Source organism: Oncorhynchus nerka, unplaced genomic scaffold, assembly GCF_034236695.1.
Source record: "Oncorhynchus nerka isolate Pitt River unplaced genomic scaffold, Oner_Uvic_2.0 unplaced_scaffold_1450, whole genome shotgun sequence".
Classification (NCBI taxonomy): domain Eukaryota; kingdom Metazoa; phylum Chordata; class Actinopteri; order Salmoniformes; family Salmonidae; genus Oncorhynchus; species Oncorhynchus nerka.
Genome location: NW_027039870.1, coordinates 20,327 through 40,642, shown reverse-complemented (window position 1 = coordinate 40,642; position 20,316 = coordinate 20,327). Strand labels below are relative to the sequence as shown.

The 20,316-nt window shown below is 41.7% G+C and overlaps 1 protein-coding gene across 1 annotated transcript in view; it reads left to right on the top strand.

Moving 5' to 3' along the window:
* Window positions 1–1,622: 1,622 nt before the first annotated feature.
* The window catches only part of LOC115126478 (ATP-binding cassette sub-family C member 9-like), a gene marked incomplete at its 3' end in the record, with an annotated part of 38,833 nt that continues 20,139 nt past the window's right edge, over window positions 1,623–20,316 (top strand). The window contains 9 exon segments of the mRNA XM_065015423.1: window positions 1,623–1,782; window positions 2,839–2,994; window positions 4,636–4,770; window positions 5,045–5,207; window positions 7,070–7,110; window positions 7,245–7,387; window positions 7,571–7,679; window positions 8,835–8,942; window positions 12,866–12,938. Coding sequence (XP_064871495.1) covers window positions 1,642–1,782; window positions 2,839–2,994; window positions 4,636–4,770; window positions 5,045–5,207; window positions 7,070–7,110; window positions 7,245–7,387; window positions 7,571–7,679; window positions 8,835–8,942; window positions 12,866–12,938 — 1,069 coding nt within the window.

The following is a 20,316-nucleotide window of genomic DNA, read 5'->3' as shown; positions in this document are numbered from 1 at the left end:
GCTGAACAGAGGAACTCTCTCTAAAGTAGAGCATCATGTCAGAGAGCTCATAACAGAGGAACGTCTCTCTCTAAAGTAGAGCATCATGTTAGAGGGCTGAACAGAGGAACGTCTCTCTAAAGTAGAGCATCATGTCAGAGGGCTGAACAGAGGAACGTCTCTCTCTGAAGTAGAGCATCATGTCAGAGGGCTGAACAGAGGAACGTCTCTCTAAAGTAGAGCATCATGTCAGAGGGCTGAACAGAGGAACGTCTCTCTCTGAAGTAGAGCATCATGTCAGAGGGCTGAACAGAGGAACTCTCTGAAGTAGAGCATCATGTTAGAGGGCTGAACAGAGGAACGTCTCTCTCTGAAGTAGAGCATCATGTCAGAGGGCTGAACAGAGGAACGCCTCTCTAAAGTAGAGCATCATGTCAGAGGGCTGAACAGAGGAACATCAAAGTGAGCATCATGTCAGAGGGCTGAACAGAGGAACTCTCTCTAAAGTAGAGCATCATGTCAGAGGGCTGAACAGAGGAACGTCTCTCTAAAGTAGAGCATCATGTCAGAGGGCTGAACAGAGGACCGTCTCTCTAAAGTAGAGCATCATGTCAGAGGGCTGAACAGAGGAACATCTCTCTAAAGTAGAGCATCATGTTAGAGGCTGAACAGAGGAACGTAGAGCATCTCAGAGGGCTGAAAGAGTAGAGCATCATGTTAGAGGGCTGAACAGAGGAACTCTCTCTAAAGTAGAGCATCATGTCAGAGGCTGAACAGAGGAACGTCTCTCTAAAGTAGAGCATCATGTCAGAGGCTGAACAGAGGAACATCTCTCTCTAAAGTAGAGCAGTTAGAGGGCTGAACAGAGGAACGTCTCTCTGAAGTAGAGTAGCATCATGTTAGAGGTCTCTTAAAGTAGAGCTGAGAGGCTGAGAGGAACTCTCTCTGAAGTAGAGCATCATGTTAGAGGGCTGAACAGAGGAACGTCTCTCTCTGAAGTAGAGCATCATGTCAGAGGCTGAACAGAGGAACGTCTCTCTGAAGTAGAGCATCATGTTAGAGGGCTGAACAGAGGAACTCTCTGAAGTAGAGCATCATGTTAGAGGGCTGAACAGAGGAACGTCTCTCTGAAGTAGAGCATCATGTCAGAGGGCTGAACAGAGGACCTCTCTAAAGTAGAGCATCATGTCAGAGGCTGAACAGAGGAACGTCTCTCTAAAGTAGAGCATCATGTCAGAGGGCTGAACAGAGGAACATCTCTCTAAAGTAGAGCATCGTGCGCAGTGCCGGTGTCAGAGGGCTGAACAGAGGAACAGAGAGTTTAGGCTGAAGTACTGCAGGCGTGCATTTCTAAGTGACATGGAAAATTCCTCACTCATCTCACACTCTCTCACTCTCTGTCCTTCTCTGTGTGTGACAGGGTCTGGGTAGTGACGGGGTCTGGGTAGTGTCAGGTCTTGCTTTTCACAGTCCCCTACATCTGCTCTAACCTACTATCTGTGTGTGTGTGTGTGTGTGTGTGTGTGTGTGTGTGTGTGTGTGTGTGTGTGTGTGTGTGTGTGTGTGTGTGTGTGTGTGTGTGTGTGTGTGTGTGTGTGTGTGTGTGTGTGTGTGTGTGTGTGTGTGACTGTCTATCAGGTCCCCTATTTCGAGGTCTACTTCATGTCATCCAACGAGCTGCTCCAGAATACGTCAGTGCTGGCTGTTCTGCTGTTCCTGGCCCTGGTGCTACAGCGGACCTTCCTACAGGCCTCCTACTATGTCACCATAGAGACCGGCATCAACCTCCGTGGAGCCCTGCTGGTGACTGACTGGAGGATTCTGGGATTTGTAGGATACTGCGTCACCGATTCTCCATCCTTTACCCAAAGTGTTCACTTGTTCAGTCTCTGTCATAGATTTAAAAGCGTTAGATGTGTAGTCATTGGCTGACGGGAGTTTCTGCCGTTGTTCAATTCATGACGGGGAGTGGGGAGGTGCAAAAATAAAGTGGGGAATCTGGACAGCCGTAGACAGTCACAGAGGTGGAGAATCGGGACAGCCGTAGACAGTCACAGAGGTGGAGAATCGGGACAGCCGTAGACAGTCACAGAGGTGGGGAATCGGGACAGCCGTAGACAGTCACAGAGGTGGAGAATCGGGACAGCCGTAGACAGTCACAGAGGTGGAGAATCGGGACAGCCGTCGACAGTCACAGAGGTGGAGAATCTGTGACTGCCGTAGACAGTCACAGAGGTGGAGAATCTGGACAGCCGTAGACAGTCACAGAGGTGGAGAATCTGGACAGCCGTAGACAGTCACAGAGGTGGAGAATCGGGACAGCCGTAGACAGTCACAGAGGTGGAGAATCGGGACAGCCGTAGACAGTCACAGAGGTGGAGAATCGGGACAGCCGTAGACAGTCACAGAGGTGTAGAATCGGGACAGCCGTAGACAGTCACAGAGGTGGAGAATCGGGACAGCCGTCGACAGTCACAGAGGTGGAGAATCGGGACAGCCGTAGACAGTCACAGAGGTGGGGAATCGGGACAGCCGTAGACAGTCACAGAGGTGGAGAATCGGGACAGCCGTCGACAGTCACAGAGGTGGAGAATCTGGGACAGCCGTGGAGAATCGACAGTCACAGAGGTGGAGAATCGGGACTGCCGTAGACAGTCACAGAGGTGGAGAATCTGGACAGCCGTAGACAGTCACAGAGGTGGAGAATCTGGACAGCCGTAGACAGTCACAGAGGTGGAGAATCGGGACAGCCGTAGACAGTCACAGAGGTGGAGAATCGGGACAGCCGTAGACAGTGACAGAAGTGAATGTACTGTATCTAGTAGGTTGTTAATGTCCTCTGTCCTGTCCGTTTCCTAGGCGATGATCTACAACAAGATCCTGCGTCTGTCCACCTCTAACATGTCCATGGGAGAGATGACCCTGGGCCAGATCAACAACCTGGTTGCCATAGAAACCAACCAGCTCATGTGGTTCCTCTTCCTGTGTCCCAACCTCTGGGCCATGCCTGTGCAGGTGGGTTTTGACTAGATAGAATTCAGTTAATGTCGAAATGTACTTTTCTTAGCAGGTTAGGAGAATTTACGCAGTAGGTTAGGATAATTAACGTAGCAGGTTAGGAGAATTAGGTTAAGGTTAGGAAAAGGGTTAGTGTTAATTTAAAATGCAACAACAACAAAAAACTTTTGAGGTCAATTCGACGTAAGTGCAGGTGGGGCCATGCTGGTAAGATACAATCTGGACATAGTCTCTATGTATGATCCGGCCAACAACCTGATCTTAAATGAACAAGTATGTCTTTTTTAAGCCATTATCTGCCAGTACCAATATGACCGTAATATTATGCATCAATAATATATCCCTAATAACTCCCTAATAACTCCATAATATATCCCACAAAGCTCCCTAATTTATTCCTAATAACTCAATAATATATCACTAATATATCCCTAATATATCCCTCATAACTCTCTAATAACTCCCTAATATATCCCTCATAACTCCATAATATATCCCTAATATATCCCTAATAACTCCCTAATAACTCCCTAATATATCCCTAATATATCCCTCATAACTCCATAATAACTCCTTAATAACTCCCTAATAACTCCCTAATATATCCCTAATAACTCCCTAATATATCCCTAATAACTCCCTAATAACTCCCTAATAACTCCCTAATAACTCCCTAATATATCCCTCATAACTCCCTAATAACTCCCTAATATATCCCTCATAACTCCTTAATGACTCCCTAATATATATCTAATAACTCCCCAATATATCCCTAATAACTCCCTAATATATCCCTCATAACTCCTTAATAACTCCCTAATATATCCCTCATAACTCCTTAATGACTCCCTAATATATATCTAATAACTCCCCAATATATCCCTAATAACTCCCTAATATATCCCTCATAACTCCCTAATATATCCCTAATAACTCCCTAATATATCCCTAATAACTCCCTAATATATCTCTAATAACTCCCCAATATATCCCTAATAACTCCCTAATATATCTCTAATAACTCCCTAATATATCCCTCATAACTCCTTAATAACTCCCTAATATATCCCTCATAACTCCTTAATAACTCCCTAATATATCCCTTATAACTCCCTAATATATCCCTAATAACTCCCTAATAACTCCCTAATATATCCCTAATAACTCTCTAATATATCCCTCATAACTCCTTAATGACTCCCTAATATATCCCTCATAACTCCTTAATGACTCCCTAATATATCCCTAATAACTCCCTAATAACTCCCCAATATATCCCTCATAACTCCCTAATATATCTATAATAACTCCCCAATATATCCCTCATAACTCCCTAATATATCTATAATAACTCCCCAATATATCCCTCATAACTCCCTAATATATCTATAATATACCCCTAATAACTCTCTAATATATCCCTCATAACTCCTTAATGACTCCCTAATATATCCCTCATAACTCCTTAATGACTCCCTAATATATCCCTAATAACTCCCTAATAACTCCCCAATATATCCCTCATAACTCCCTAATATATCTATAATAACTCCCCAATATATCCCTCATAACTCCCTAATATATCTATAATAACTCCCCAATATATCCCTCATATCTTTGTGTTGTGTTCCTGCTCAGATTGTGATGGGCGTGATCTTGCTGTACTACCTGCTGGGGACCAGTGCTCTGATTGGATCTTCAGTCATCGTGCTGCTGGCTCCAGTCCAATACCTGATCGCTACCAAGCTGGCTGACACCCAGAAGAGCACCCTGGTGAGTCACCCTCTGTTCACGTTGAGACACTCAGGTTGTACACTGCCTGCACCAAACCCTTAGATCATAGTTTCACTGTCTCTTTAGAGATGAACCTGCAAGCTTTACCATGAATAAATAGCCTAGATTTGAGTGATTTCAGTTATTTTCTGTTGTGATGAGGGAAACAGTATATGATAAGGAAACAATAACCTTTAAAAACAGTTGAAATGAGAATATGTTTATATTATTTTATAGTTTAAATCTTCAGTAAGGCATCGCCCTCTTCTGACAGGACCAATCTACGGAACGTCTGAAGAAGACCACAGAGATTCTGAAGGGGATCAAGCTGCTGAAGCTGTACGCCTGGGAGAACATCTTCTGTGACAGTGTAGAAGATACCAGGGGCAAAGAGCTCACCAGCCTCCGCACCTTCGCCCTCTACACCTCCATGTCTAGTGAGACACAAACACACCTTCGCCCTCTACATCTCCATGTCTATTGAGACACACACACCTTGGCCCTCTACACCTCCATGTCTAGTGAGACACACACACACCTTCGCCCTCTACACCTCCATGTCTATTGAGACACACACACCTTCGCCCTCTACACCTCCATGTCTAGTGAGACACACACACACCTTCGCCCTCTACACCTCCATGTCTAGTGAGACACACACACACCTACACCCCCTCTACACCTCCATGTCTAGTGAGACACACACACCTTCGCCCTCTACACCTCCATGTCTAGTGGGACACACACACACCTACACCCCCTCTACACCTCCATGTCTAGTGAGACACACACACCTTCGCCCTCTACACCTCCATGTCTAGTGAGACACACACACACCTTCGCCCTCTACACCTCCATGTCTAGTGAGACACACACACACCTTCGCCCTCTACACCTCCATGTCTAGTGAGACACACACACACCTTCGCCCTCTACACCTCCATGTCTAGTGAGACACACACACCTTCGCCCTCTACACCTCCATGTCTAGTGAGACACACACACCTTCGCCCTCTACACCTCCATGTCTAGTGAGACACACACACCTTCGCCCTCTACACCTCCATGTCTAGTGAGACACACACACACCTTCGCCCTCTACACCTCCATGTCTAGTGAGACACACACACACCTTCGCCCTCTACACCTCCATGTCTAGTGAGACACACACACACCTTCGCCCTCTACACCTCCATGTCTAGTGAGACACACACACCTTGGCTCTCTACACCTCCATGTCTAGTGAGACACACACACACCTTCGCCCTCTACACCTCCATGTCTAGTGAGACACACACACCTTCGCCCTCTACACCTCCATGTCTAGTGAGACACACACACACCTTCGCCCTCTCACCCTCCATGTCTAGTGAGACACACACACCTTCGCCCTCTACACCTCCAATAAGACACATCTCCTCTGTTACTTTATAATAGCTATCACATCCTTTATTTTGAGCTGTGAAATCCCCTTCATTTTGTCCAGTAAGACACTCACACTGCTCATGTTCTGTCCAGTAAGACACTCACGCTGCTTATGTTCTGTCCAGTAAGACACTCACACTGCTTATGTTCTGTCCAGTAAGACACTCACACTGCTTATGTTCTGTCCAGTAAGACACTCACACTGCTTATGTTCTGTCCAGTAAGACACTCACACTGCTTATGTTCTGTCCAGTAAGACACTCACACTGCTTATGTTCTGTCCAGTAAGACACTCACACTGCTTATGTTCTGTCCAGTAAGACACTCACGCTGCTTATGTTCTGTCCAGTAAGACACTCACACTGCTTATGTTCTGTCCAGTAAGACACTCACACTGCTTATGTTCTGTCCAGTAAGACACTCACACTGCTTATATTCTGTCCAGTAAGACACTCACACTGCTTATGTTCTGTCCAGTAAGACACTCACACTGCTTATATTCTGTCCAGTCAGACAGTCACACTGCTTATGTTCTGTCCAGTAAGACACTCACACTGCTTATATTCTGTCCAGTCAGACAGTCACACTGCTTATATTCTGTCCAGTCAGACAGTCACACTGCTTATATTCTGTCCAGTCAGACAGTCACACTGCTTATATTCTGTCCAGTCAGACAGTCACACTGCTTATATTCTGTCCAGTCAGACAGTCACACTGCTTATATTCTGTCCAGTCAGACACTCACACTGCTTATGTTCTGTCCTCATTTATATTTGGGGCTCAGTTTGACTTAAGAGCTTTGAAGTTTGAAAATGTCTTTGTTCTCTCCAAAGGCTCTCTGTTGTTACATAATATGACCTCTTTTCCTCCCCAGTTTTCATGAATGCTGCTATCCCCATCGCTGCTGTGCTTGTGGTAAGATGGTTTCTCATCATCCCTGTATCCTGCAGGCCATTTTTCGGGCCAATTGTAGCTAGTGTTTTGCCAGCTCTGAAATCTGGTAACAATACCGAACTGAGTAACTGTGTGTCCCTTTGTGTCTCTGTCAGACGTTTGTCAGCCACGCCCTGATCAACAAGTCCAAACCCAGCTCCTCGGAGGCCTTCGCTGCTCTGGCCCTCTTCCACATCCTGGTTACCCCACTGTTCCTGCTCTCCACCGTGGTCCGCTTCGCAGTCAAGGCCATGGTCAGGTGAGAGGCCTACTGAGGACGCCCAGGGATACTGAATACTGGATAGTTACCAGCTAGACAATCTGCTGGAATCTTATTTGTATCATAGAAGGGTTATTTATGTGTGTGTGTGTGTGTGGGTGTGTGTGGGTGTGGGTGTGGGTGTGTGTGTGTGGGTCCTATCATATCGTGTCCTATCCACAGCGTCCAGAAGCTGGGTGAGTTCCTGCAGAGCGATGAGATTGGCGATGACAGCTGGAGGAACGGAGACATGCCTGTGTCCCTAGAGGCCTGTAAGAAACATCCAGGGGCGGTTAGTACACACACACACACACACACACACACACACACCACCATCCCTATTACCAAACACTGCCCCAAATACAGGCCTGAGTCGTGTTTAGTAGGGAACACTGAAGCAAAATGTAAACTAAATGGTGTGTTTCGAGGTAGTCTCTTAGCGTTTCAGTCTGTTTATTCACTTTGGTCCCTAATGAACATGACCCAATTACTCATCTGTCCCTCTGCCAGAGCAGCTAATGCTGGACATTCAGCCAGCACAGCACAGAGCCTAATCCAGGAGCTATTCATTTACAGCCAGCATGGAATACAACAACTAGTGTGTTGCTACAGGGTTTCCACAGCTCCCAACACGGCTAATGGACTCGTCAGGATGTTGTGATGGTTATGATGCTTTTCAACTGACCAAGTTTCAGAGCCAACGTGTTTCTAACTTCAAACTGTTGGTGGAACTGCAGAGAAAGTGTCTGTTTGACCAGAGCAGATCTGGTCTCTGTAGAAGGAGGAACTGTAACTACACACCGTGTCAATCTAGCAGCAGTGTTTCATGGGGAATCTCAACCAGGAGTCGTTAAATTGCTGGTTGCTGCCAGTCTCGTCATGTCTTCAGCTGTTCTCTGGACTTTGACAGGTTTATTTCTGTGTTGGACTCCTCAGAAGGAGTGGAGAGAGACGGAGACCGAGTGGTGGAGGGTTTAGTGTGAGATGGAGGAGCCATTTGTTTAGGGCTGATGGAGGGAGGGAGGGAGGGATGTCTTGGGGATGAGGGGTAGGGGATAAGAAGCTCCCTCTGGGGACAGTCTCAGTCAGGGTCTGAGAGGGGGTCCTCCCTGGAGGTTACAGCGGATGAGGGGCCAAGTTTATCACTGAATGCAATCTCTCTCTTTCTGTTTTCTCACCCTCCCTTCATCTCCATCTCTCCATTTCTGTCTTTCGTTCTATCCCTCCCTTCCTCTCTCCTCTCCCTCCCTCTCCTCCCTCCCTCCCCCTCTCCCCTCCCTCCCCCCTTCCTCTCTCCCTCCCTTCCTCTCTCCTCTCCCTCCCTCTCTCTCCCTCCCCTCTCCCCTCTCCCTCCCCCCTGCCTCTCTCCCTCCCTTCCTCTCCTCTCCCTCCCTCTCTCTCCCTCCATCTCCCTCCCTCCCCATCTCCCCCTACCTCTCTCTCTCAGACCAAGGCTATAAACAGGAAGCAGCCCCTGCTCTACCAGATGGACAGCTATGAGCAGCCAGCACGCAGACCACTGCGACCCAACGAGACTGAGGACGTGGCTGTCAAGGTCAGGGGTCAAAGTTCAACACCTCAACAAGCTCATTGGCCCTTCTTCTCAGGACCTGTGACACACACAGCACCGCACACACTCGCTGACTGCATGCACGGACACAGGGGCAGACACGTAGGCTATCAACTCACAGCCAAGCTGTAGCTCACGTACATGTGCAGCCACGTCACGCACGTAGACACGTACACACGCAGAGGCTTCTGAGCTGGAGTCTGACAGTTGTCCTCAAACCTTTAAACTGGCCTTTTTGTCACATCCGCACGGGTCATTCACTCTAGTAACACGTGACACCACGGATGTTACCACTGTCTATCTCTCACAGCAGATGTTACCACTGTCTATCTCTCACAGCAGATGTTACCACTGTCTATCTCTCACAGCAGATGTTACCACTGTCTATCTCTCACAGCAGATGTTACCACTGTCTATCTCTCACAGCAGATGTTACCACTGTCTATCTCTCACAGCAGATGTTACCACTGTCTATCTCTCACAGCAGATGTTACCACTGTCTATCTCTCACAGCAGATGTTACCACTGTCTATCTCTCACAGTAGATGTTACCACTGTCTATCTCTCACAGCAGATGTTACCACTGTCTATCTCTCACAGCAGATGTTACCACTGTCTATCTCTCACAGCAGATGTTACCACTGTCTATCTCTCACAGCAGATGTTACCACTGTCTATCTCTCACAGTGTTACCACTGTCTATCTCTCACAGCAGATGTTACCACTGTCTATCTCTCACAGCAGATGTTACCACTGTCTATCTCTCACAGCAGATGTTACCACTGTCTATCTCTCACAGCAGATGTTACCACTGTCTATCTCTCACAGCAGATGTTACCACTGTCTATCTCTCACAGCAGATGTTACCACTGTCTATCTCTCACAGCAGATGTTACCACTGTCTATCTCTCACAGCAGATGTTACCACTGTCTATCTCTCACAGCAGATGTTACCACTGTCTATCTCTCACAGCAGATGTTACCACTGTCTATCTCTCACAGCAGATGTTACCACTGTCTATCTCTCACAGTAGATGTTACCACTGTCTATCTCTCACAGCAGATGTTTCATCTCTTGGCCTGTCCATTGTGTGAAACACACCCTGAGGAGAAGTCAACATTTACCGACAGTTTAAACTCTCAGGACCCACATAATGAGTCAGAGGCAGGGGATTCTCATGAGAACAGAGAACCCTCATTAACTGACATGTTCTCAGCCCCTGTTCTGGTCTCTTTGGGGTCCACATCCTGTTTCTATCCCTGTGGACACACAGCATTATTGTAGGCAGCCTGTTAATGAGCTTGGGGGCAGCAGGAGGGTCGAATGGATGGGCTGCTGCTGTGTGTGAACCAGACAAATCTTCTTTCTCTGTCTTCTCTCTCATCTCACCCGCTTTCTCTCTATACCCTCATCAATGTCTCCCATTACCCCTTCTCTCTGCCTCTCTCTACCCCCCCTCTGTCTCCCATTACCCCTTCTCTCTGCCTCTCTCTACTGCCCCCTCTGTCTCCCATTACCCCTTCTCTCTGCCTCTCTCTACCCCCTGTCTCCCATTACCCCTTCTCTCTGCCTCTCTCCCCCTCTGTCTCCCATTACCCCTTCTCTCTGCCTCTCTCTACCCCCTCTGTCTCCCATTACCCCTTCTCTCTGCCTCTCTCTACCCCCTCTGTCTCCCATTACCCCTTCTCTCTGCCTCTCTCTACCCCCTCTGTCTCCCATCACCCCTTCTCTTTGTCTTCCTCTCTGTCTCCCATCACCCCTTCTCTCTGTCTTCCTCTCTGTCTCCCATCACCCCTTCTCTTTGTCTTCCTCACTGTCTCCCATTACCCCTTCTCTCTGCCTCTCTCTACCCTCCTCTCTGTCTCCCATCACCCCTTCTCTCTGCCTCTCTCTACCCCCTCTGTCTCCCACCACCCCTTCTCTTTGTCTTCCTCACTGTCTCCCATTACCCCTTCTCTCTGCCTCTTCTACCCTCCTCACTGTCTCCCATTACCCCTTCTCTTTGTCTTCCTCACTGTCTCCCATCACCCCTTCTCTATGCCTCTCTCTACCCTCCTCAGTGTCTCCCATTACCCCTTCTCTCTGCCTCTTCTACCCCCCCTCTGTCTCCCATCACCCCTTCTCTCTGTCTTCCTCTCTGTCTCCCATCACCCCTTCTCTTTGTCTTCCTCACTGTCTCCCATTACCCCTTCTCTCTGCCTCTCTCTACCCTCCTCTCTGTCTCCCATCACCCCTTCTCTCTGTCTTCCACTCTGTCTCCCATCACCCCTTCTCTTTGTCTTCCTCACTGTCTCCCATTAGCCCTTCTCTCTGCCTCTCTCTACCCTCCTCACTGTCTCCCATTACCCCTTCTCTCTGCCTCTCTCTACCCCCTCTGTCTCCCATCACCCCTTCTCTTTGTCTTCCTCTCTGTCTCCCATCACCCCTTCTCTCTGTCTTCCTCTCTGTCTCCCATCACCCCTTCTCTTTGTCTTCCTCTCTGTCTCCCATCACCCCTTCTCTCTGTCTTCCTCTCTGTCTCCCATCACCCCTTCTCTCTGTCTTCCTCTCTGTCTCCCATCACCCCTTCTCTCTGTCTTCCTCTCTGTCTCCCATCACCCCTTCTCTTTGTCTTCCTCACTGTCTCCCATTACCCCTTCTCTCTGCCTCTCTCTACCCTCCTCTCTGTCTCCCATCACCCCTTCTCTCTGTCTTCCTCTGTCTCCCATCACCCCTTCTCTCTTTGTCTTCCTCTCTGTCTCCCATCACCCCTTCTCTCTGTCTTCCACTCTGTCTCCATCACCCTTCTCTTTGTCTCTGTCTCCCATCACCCCTTCTCTCTGTCTTCCTCTCTGTCTCCCATCACCCCTTCTCTCTGTCTTCCTCTCTGTCTCCCATCACCCCTTCTCTTTGTCTTCCTCTCTGTCTCCCATCACCCCTTCTCTTTGTCTCTCCCATCACCCCTCTCTGTCTTCCCATCACCCCTTCTCTCTGTCTTCCTCTCTGTCTCCCATCACCCCTTCTCTCTGTCTTCCTCTCTGTCTCCCATCACCCCTTCTCTCTGTCTTCCGCTCTGTCTCATCAACCATTCTCTCTCCCTCTTTATTCCTCCCTCTCTCTTCTCTTCCATCTTATCACCCCATCTCTGCCTCCCAGCGTACCCATACTTCCTCCACTCCCTCCCTACCTCCCAGCGTACCCGTATCTTCCTCCACTCCCTCTCTACCTCTCTCTACCCCTATCTTCCTCCACTCCCTCTCTACCTCTCTCTACCCCTATCTTCCTCCACTCCCTCTCTACCTCTCTACCAGTATCTTCCTCCACTCTCTCTCTACCTCTCTCTACCCGTATCCCAGCCTCCCTTTCAAGACTCCCCATCCCCTCTGGTCCTCACCCCCGTAACATCCGCTCTGTCTATTTACAAACTTAATTTACCAAGTCTCTTTTCTCAGCGGTAATAAGACGTCTGTCTTTCATTTTCAACTTGTATTTATTAGTTCTGCGTCACTGAATCTCAGATCTTGTGTGGTTTTGCTGTAGGGGATGGAAGGGAGGGGGGATTACTGGCTATAATAAACAGTGGAATCGGACAAGACATAAAACACAACATAACTATGTAAACATGCTATTATATTTGCCTTAAAGACCTAAATGGTTCATTATTTCTATGTACACATACGTATCTAAACCACCAGCCGCAGACTATAACATGTAGGCTCCATGTCATGTTGGCTCCATGTCATGTAGGCTCCATGTCAGGTAGGCTCCATGTCATCTAGGCTCCATGTCATGTTGGCTCCATGTCATGTAGACTCCATGTCATGTAGGCTCCATGTCATCTAGGCTCCATGTCATGTAGGCTCCATGTCATCTAGGCTCCATGTCATGTAGGCTCCATGTCAGCCTAATCCCACTGTATCCTGTTCAGGTGAACGGTGGATTCTTCACATGGGGAAGCAACTTGTCAACGTTGTCCGACATCAACATCTGCATTCCAACAGGTAACCCGATCCTGCTGGGAACACTATGGCAACGCCAGGCTGCGTCCTGTTTAGGAGGTCGTCGACAGTCAGTGTAGTATATCTAACACCAGCTGTGTGTGTGTTTGTGTGTGTGTGTGACAGTGTAGTATATCTCCCTGCTATGACCTCATGGCCCGTGGCCCGTAAGATATGACAGCTAAGACAAACAGGATAGGCTGGTCCTGGTAGTCCACTATTTGCTGCAGCTGAGGGAGTAGATGTGTTATGTAGGATATGTGGAACAGTGGAGGCTGGTGGGAGAAGCTATAGGAGGACAGGCTCATTATAATGGCTGGAATGTAATAAATGGAACGGTATCAAACGTATGGAAACTACATGATTGACTCCGTTCAATTAATTCTCCATTCTAGCCATTATAATGAGCCCATCCTCCTTTAACTCCTCCCACCAGCCTCCACTGATGTGGAAACATGACTGATCTAAATTGAGAGTATAAAGATATCCCAATATCCTGTCCTACTTTTAAGCTTTAACCAGGGCTGTAACAGACATTATCAATGTCAGATTGACCTAGAACAATCTGTTGTCTCTAATGCTTTATATAGTGTCTTCATACCTTTATATAGTGTCTTCATACCTTTATATAGTGTCTTCATACCTTTATATAGTGTCTTCATACCTTTATATAGTGTCTTCATACCTTTATATAGTGTCTTCTTATCTTTATATAGTGTCTTCATACCTTTATATAGTGTCTTCATACCTTTATATAGTGTCTTCTTATCTTTATATAGTGTCTTCTTATCTTTATATAGTGTCTTCTTATCTTTATATAGTGTCTTCTTATCTTTATATAGTGTCTTCATACCTTTATATAGTGTCTTCTTATCTTTATATAGTGTCTTCATACCTTTATATAGTGTCTTCATACCTTTATATAGTGTCTTCTTATCTTTATATAGTGTCTTCTTATCTTTATATAGTGTCTTCTTATCTTTATATAGTGTCTTCATAACTTTATATAGTGTCTTCATATCTTTATATAGTGTCTTCATACCTTTATATAGTGTCTTCATATCTTTATATAGTGTCTTCTTATCTTTATATAGTGTCTTCATACCTTTATATAGTGTCTTCATACCTTTATATAGTGTCTTCTTATCTTTATATAGTGTCTTCATACCTTTATATAGTGTCTTCTTATTACATTTACATTTACATTTAAGTGTCTTCTTATCTTTATATAGTGTCTTCTTATCTTTATATAGTGTCTTCATACCTTTATATAGTGTCTTCATACCTTTATATAGTGTCTTCTTATCTTTATATAGTGTCTTCATACCTTTATATAGTGTCTTCATACCTTTATATAGTGTCTTCTTATCTTTATATAGTGTCTTCTTATCTTTATATAGTGTCTTCTTATCTTTATATAGTGTCTTCTTATCTTTATATAGTGTCTTCTTATCTTTATATAGTGTCTTCTTATCTTTATATAGTGTCTTCTTATCTTTATATAGTGTCTTCTTATCTTTATATAGTGTCTTCTTATCTTTATATAGTGTCTTCATACCTTTATATAGTGTCTTCATACCTTTATATAGTGTCTTCTTATCTTTATATAGTGTCTTCATACCTTTATATAGTGTCTTCATACCTTTATATAGTGTCTTCTTATCTTTATATAGTGTCTTCATACCTTTATATAGTGTCTTCTTATCTTTATATAGTGTCTTCTTATCTTTATATAGTGTCTTCTTATCTTTATATAGTGTCTTCATACCTTTATATAGTGTCTTCTTATCTTTATATAGTGTCTTCTTATCTTTATATAGTGTCTTCATACCTTTATATAGTGTCTTCTTATCTTTATATAGTGTCTTCTTATCTTTATATAGTGTCTTCTTATCTTTATATAGTATCTTCATACCTTTATATAGTGTCTTCATACCTTTATATAGTGTATTCATACCTTTATATAGTGTCTTCATACCTTTATATAGTGTCTTCTTATTACATTTACATTTACATTTAAGTGTCTTCTTATCTTTATATAGTGTCTTCTTTATCTTTATATAGTGTCTTCTTATCTTTATATAGTGTCTTCTTATCTTTATATAGTGTCTTCTTATCTTTATATAGTGTCTTCTTATCTTTATATAGTGTCTTCTTATCTTTATATAGTGTCTTCTTATCTTTATATAGTGTCTTCATACCTTTATATAGTGTCTTCATACCTTTATATAGTGTCTTCTTATCTTTATATAGTGTCTTCATACCTTTATATAGTGTCTTCATACCTTTATATAGTGTCTTCTTATCTTTATATAGTGTCTTCATAACTTTATATAGTGTCTTCATATCTTTATATAGTGTCTTCATACCTTTATATAGTGTCTTCATATCTTTATATAGTGTCTTCTTATCTTTATATAGTGTCTTCATACCTTTATATAGTGTCTTCATACCTTTATATAGTGTCTTCTTATCTTTATATAGTGTCTTCATACCTTTATATAGTGTCTTCTTATTACATTTACATTTACATTTAAGTGTCTTCTTATCTTTATATAGTGTCTTCTTATCTTTATATAGTGTCTTCATACCTTTATATAGTGTCTTCATACCTTTATATAGTGTCTTCTTATCTTTATATAGTGTCTTCATACCTTTATATAGTGTCTTCATACCTTTATATAGTGTCTTCTTATCTTTATATAGTGTCTTCTTATCTTTATATAGTGTCTTCTTATCTTTATATAGTGTCTTCTTATCTTTATATAGTGTCTTCTTATCTTTATATAGTGTCTTCTTATCTTTATATAGTGTCTTCTTATCTTTATATAGTGTCTTCTTATCTTTATATAGTGTCTTCTTATCTTTATATAGTGTCTTCATACCTTTATATAGTGTCTTCATACCTTTATATAGTGTCTTCTTATCTTTATATAGTGTCTTCATACCTTTATATAGTGTCTTCATACCTTTATATAGTGTCTTCTTATCTTTATATAGTGTCTTCATACCTTTATATAGTGTCTTCTTATCTTTATATAGTGTCTTCTTATCTTTATATAGTGTCTTCTTATCTTTATATAGTGTCTTCATACCTTTATATAGTGTCTTCTTATCTTTATATAGTGTCTTCTTATCTTTATATAGTGTCTTCTTATCTTTATATAGTATCTTCATACCTTTATATAGTGTCTTCATACCTTTATATAGTGTATTCATACCTTTATATAGTGTCTTCATACCTTTATATAGTGTCTTCTTATTACATTTACATTTACATTTAAGTGTCTTCTTATCTTTATATAGTGTCTTCTTATCTTTATATAGTGTCTTCTTATCTTTATATAGTGTCTTCTTATCTTTATATAGTGTCTTCTTATCTTTATATAGTGTCTTCTTATCTTTATATAGTGTCTTCTTATCTTTATATAGTGTCTTCTTATCTTTATATAGTGTCTTCATACCTTTATATAGTGTCTTCATACCTTTATATAGTGTCTTCTTATCTTTATATAGTGTCTTCATACCTTTATATAGTGTCTTCATACCTTTATATAGTGTCTTCTTATCTTTATATAGTGTCTTCATACCTTTATATAGTGTCTTCTTATCTTTATATAGTGTCTTCTTATCTTTATATAGTGTCTTCTTATCTTTATATAGTGTCTTCATACCTTTATATAGTGTCTTCTTATCTTTATATAGTGTCTTCTTATCTTTATATAGTGTCTTCATACCTTTATATAGTGTCTTCTTATCTTTATATAGTGTCTTCTTATCTTTATATAGTGTCTTCTTATCTTTATATAGTATCTTCATACCTTTATATAGTGTCTTCATACCTTTATATAGTGTATTCATACCTTTATATAGTGTCTTCATACCTTTATATAGTGTCTTCTTATTACATTTACATTTACATTTAAGTGTCTTCTTATCTTTATATAGTGTCTTCTTATCTTTATATAGTGTCTTCTTTATCTTTATATAGTGTCTTCTTATCTTTATATAGTGTCTTCTTATCTTTATATAGTGTCTTCTTATCTTTATATAGTGTCTTCATACCTTTATATAGTGTCTTCATACCTTTATATAGTGTCTTCTTATCTTTATATAGTGTCTTCATACCTTTATATAGTGTCTTCATACCTTTATATAGTGTCTTCTTATCTTTATATAGTGTCTTCTTATCTTTATATAGTGTCTTCTTATCTTTATATAGTGTCTTCTTATCTTTATATAGTGTCTTCTTATCTTTATATAGTGTCTTCTTATCTTTATATAGTGTCTTCATACCTTTATATAGTGTCTTCATACCTTTATATAGTGTCTTCTTATCTTTATATAGTGTCTTCATACCTTTATATAGTGTCTTCATACCTTTATATAGTGTCTTCTTATCTTTATATAGTGTCTTCATACCTTTATATAGTGTCTTCTTATCTTTATATAGTGTCTTCTTATCTTTATATAGTGTCTTCTTATCTTTATATAGTGTCTTCATACCTTTATATAGTGTCTTCTTATCTTTATATAGTGTCTTCTTATCTTTATATAGTGTCTTCATACCTTTATATAGTGTCTTCTTATCTTTATATAGTGTCTTCTTATCTTTATATAGTGTCTTCTTATCTTTATATAGTATCTTCATACCTTTATATAGTGTCTTCATACCTTTATATAGTGTATTCATACCTTTATATAGTGTCTTCATACCTTTATATAGTGTCTTCTTATTACATTTACATTTACATTTAAGTGTCTTCTTATCTTTATATAGTGTCTTCTTATCTTTATATAGTGTCTTCTTATCTTTATATAGTGTCTTCTTATCTTTATATAGTGTCTTCTTATCTTTATATAGTGTCTTCTTATCTTTATATAGTGTCTTCTTATCTTTATATAGTGTCTTCTTATCTTTATATAGTGTCTTCATACCTTTATATAGTGTCTTCATACCTTTATATAGTGTCTTCTTATCTTTATATAGTGTCTTCATACCTTTATATAGTGTCTTCATACCTTTATATAGTGTCTTCTTATCTTTATATAGTGTCTTCATACCTTTATATAGTGTCTTCTTATCTTTATATAGTGTCTTCTTATCTTTATATAGTGTCTTCTTATCTTTATATAGTGTCTTCATACCTTTATATAGTGTCTTCTTATCTTTATATAGTGTCTTCTTATCTTTATATAGTGTCTTCATACCTTTATATAGTGTCTTCTTATCTTTATATAGTGTCTTCTTATCTTTATATAGTGTCTTCTTATCTTTATATAGTATCTTCATACCTTTATATAGTGTCTTCATACCTTTATATAGTGTATTCATACCTTTATATAGTGTCTTCATACCTTTATATAGTGTCTTCTTATTACATTTACATTTACATTTAAGTGTCTTCTTATCTTTATATAGTGTCTTCTTATCTTTATATAGTGTCTTCTTATCTTTATATAGTGTCTTCTTATCTTTATATAGTGTCTTCTTATCTTTATATAGTGTCTTCTTATCTTTATATAGTGTCTTCATACCTTTATATAGTGTCTTCATACCTTTATATAGTGTCTTCTTATCTTTATATAGTGTCTTCATACCTTTATATAGTGTCTTCATACCTTTATATAGTGTCTTCTTATCTTTATATAGTGTCTTCATACCTTTATATAGTGTCTTCTTATCTTTATATAGTGTCTTCTTATCTTTATATAGTGTCTTCTTATCTTTATATAGTGTCTTCATACCTTTATATAGTGTCTTCTTATCTTTATATAGTGTCTTCTTATCTTTATATAGTGTCTTCATACCTTTATATAGTGTCTTCTTATCTTTATATAGTGTCTTCTTATCTTTATATAGTGTCTTCTTATCTTTATATAGTATCTTCATACCTTTATATAGTGTCTTCATACCTTTATATAGTGTATTCATACCTTTATATAGTGTCTTCATACCTTTATATAGTGTCTTCTTATTACATTTACATTTACATTTAAGTGTCTTCTTATCTTTATATAGTGTCTTCTTATCTTTATATAGTGTCTTCTTATCTTTATATAGTGTCTTCTTATCTTTATATAGTGTCTTCTTATCTTTATATAGTGTCTTCTTATCTTTATATAGTGTCTTCTTATCTTTATATAGTGTCTTCTTATCTTTATATAGTGTCTTCATACCTTTATATAGTGTCTTCATACCTTTATATAGTGTCTTCTTATCTTTATATAGTGTCTTCATACCTTTATATAGTGTCTTCATACCTTTATATAGTGTCTTCTTACCTTTATATAGTGTCTTCTTATCTTTATATAGTGTCTTCTTATCTTTATATAGTGTCTTCTTATCTTTATATAGTGTCTTCTTATCTTTATATAGTGTCTTCTTATCTTTATATAGTGTCTTCTTATGTTTATATAGTGTCTTCTTATACATTTACATTTTACATTTAAGTCATTTAGCAGACGCTCTTATCCAGAGCGACTTACAAATTGGTGCTTTCACCTTATGACATCCAGTGGAACAGCCACTTTACAATAGTGCATCTAGGTCTTTTAAGGGGGGTGAGAAGGATTACTTTATCCTATCCTAGGTATTCCTTAAAGAGGTGGGGTTTCAGGTGTCTCCGGAAGGTGGTGATTGACTCCGCTGTCCTGGCGTCGTGAGGGAGTTTGTTCCACCATTGGGGGGCCAGAGCAGCGAACAGTTTTGACTGGGCTGAGCGGGAACTGTACTTCCTCAGTGGTAGGGAGGCGAGCAGGCCAGAGGTGGATGAACGCAGTGCCCTTGTTTGGGTGTAGGGCCTGATCAGAGCCTGGAGGTACTGAGGTGCCGTTCCCCTCACAGCTCCGTAGGCAAGCACCATGGTCTTGTAGCGGATGCGAGCTTCAACTGGAAGCCAGGGAGAGCGGAGGAGCGGGGTGACGTGGAGAGAACTTGGGAAGGTTGAACACCAGACGGGCTGCGGCGTTCTGGATGAGTTGTAGGGGTTTAATGGCACAGGCAGGGAGCCCAGCCAACAGCGAGTTGCAGTAATCCAGACGGGAGATGACAAGTGCCTGGATTAGGACCTGCGCCGCTTCCTGTGTGAGGCAGGGTCGTACTCTGCGGATGTTGTAGAGCATGAACCTACAGGAACGGGCCACCGCCTTGATGTTATTTGAGAACGACAGGGTGTTGTCCAGGATCACGCCAAGGTTCTTAGCGCTCTGGGACGAGGACACAATGGAGTTGTCAACCGTGATGGCGAGATCATGGAACGGGCAGTCCTTCCCGGGAGGAAGAGCAGCTCCGTCTTGCCGAGGTTCAGCTTGAGGTGATGATCCGTCATCCACACTGATATGTCTGCCAGACATGCAGAGATGCGATTCGCCACCTGGT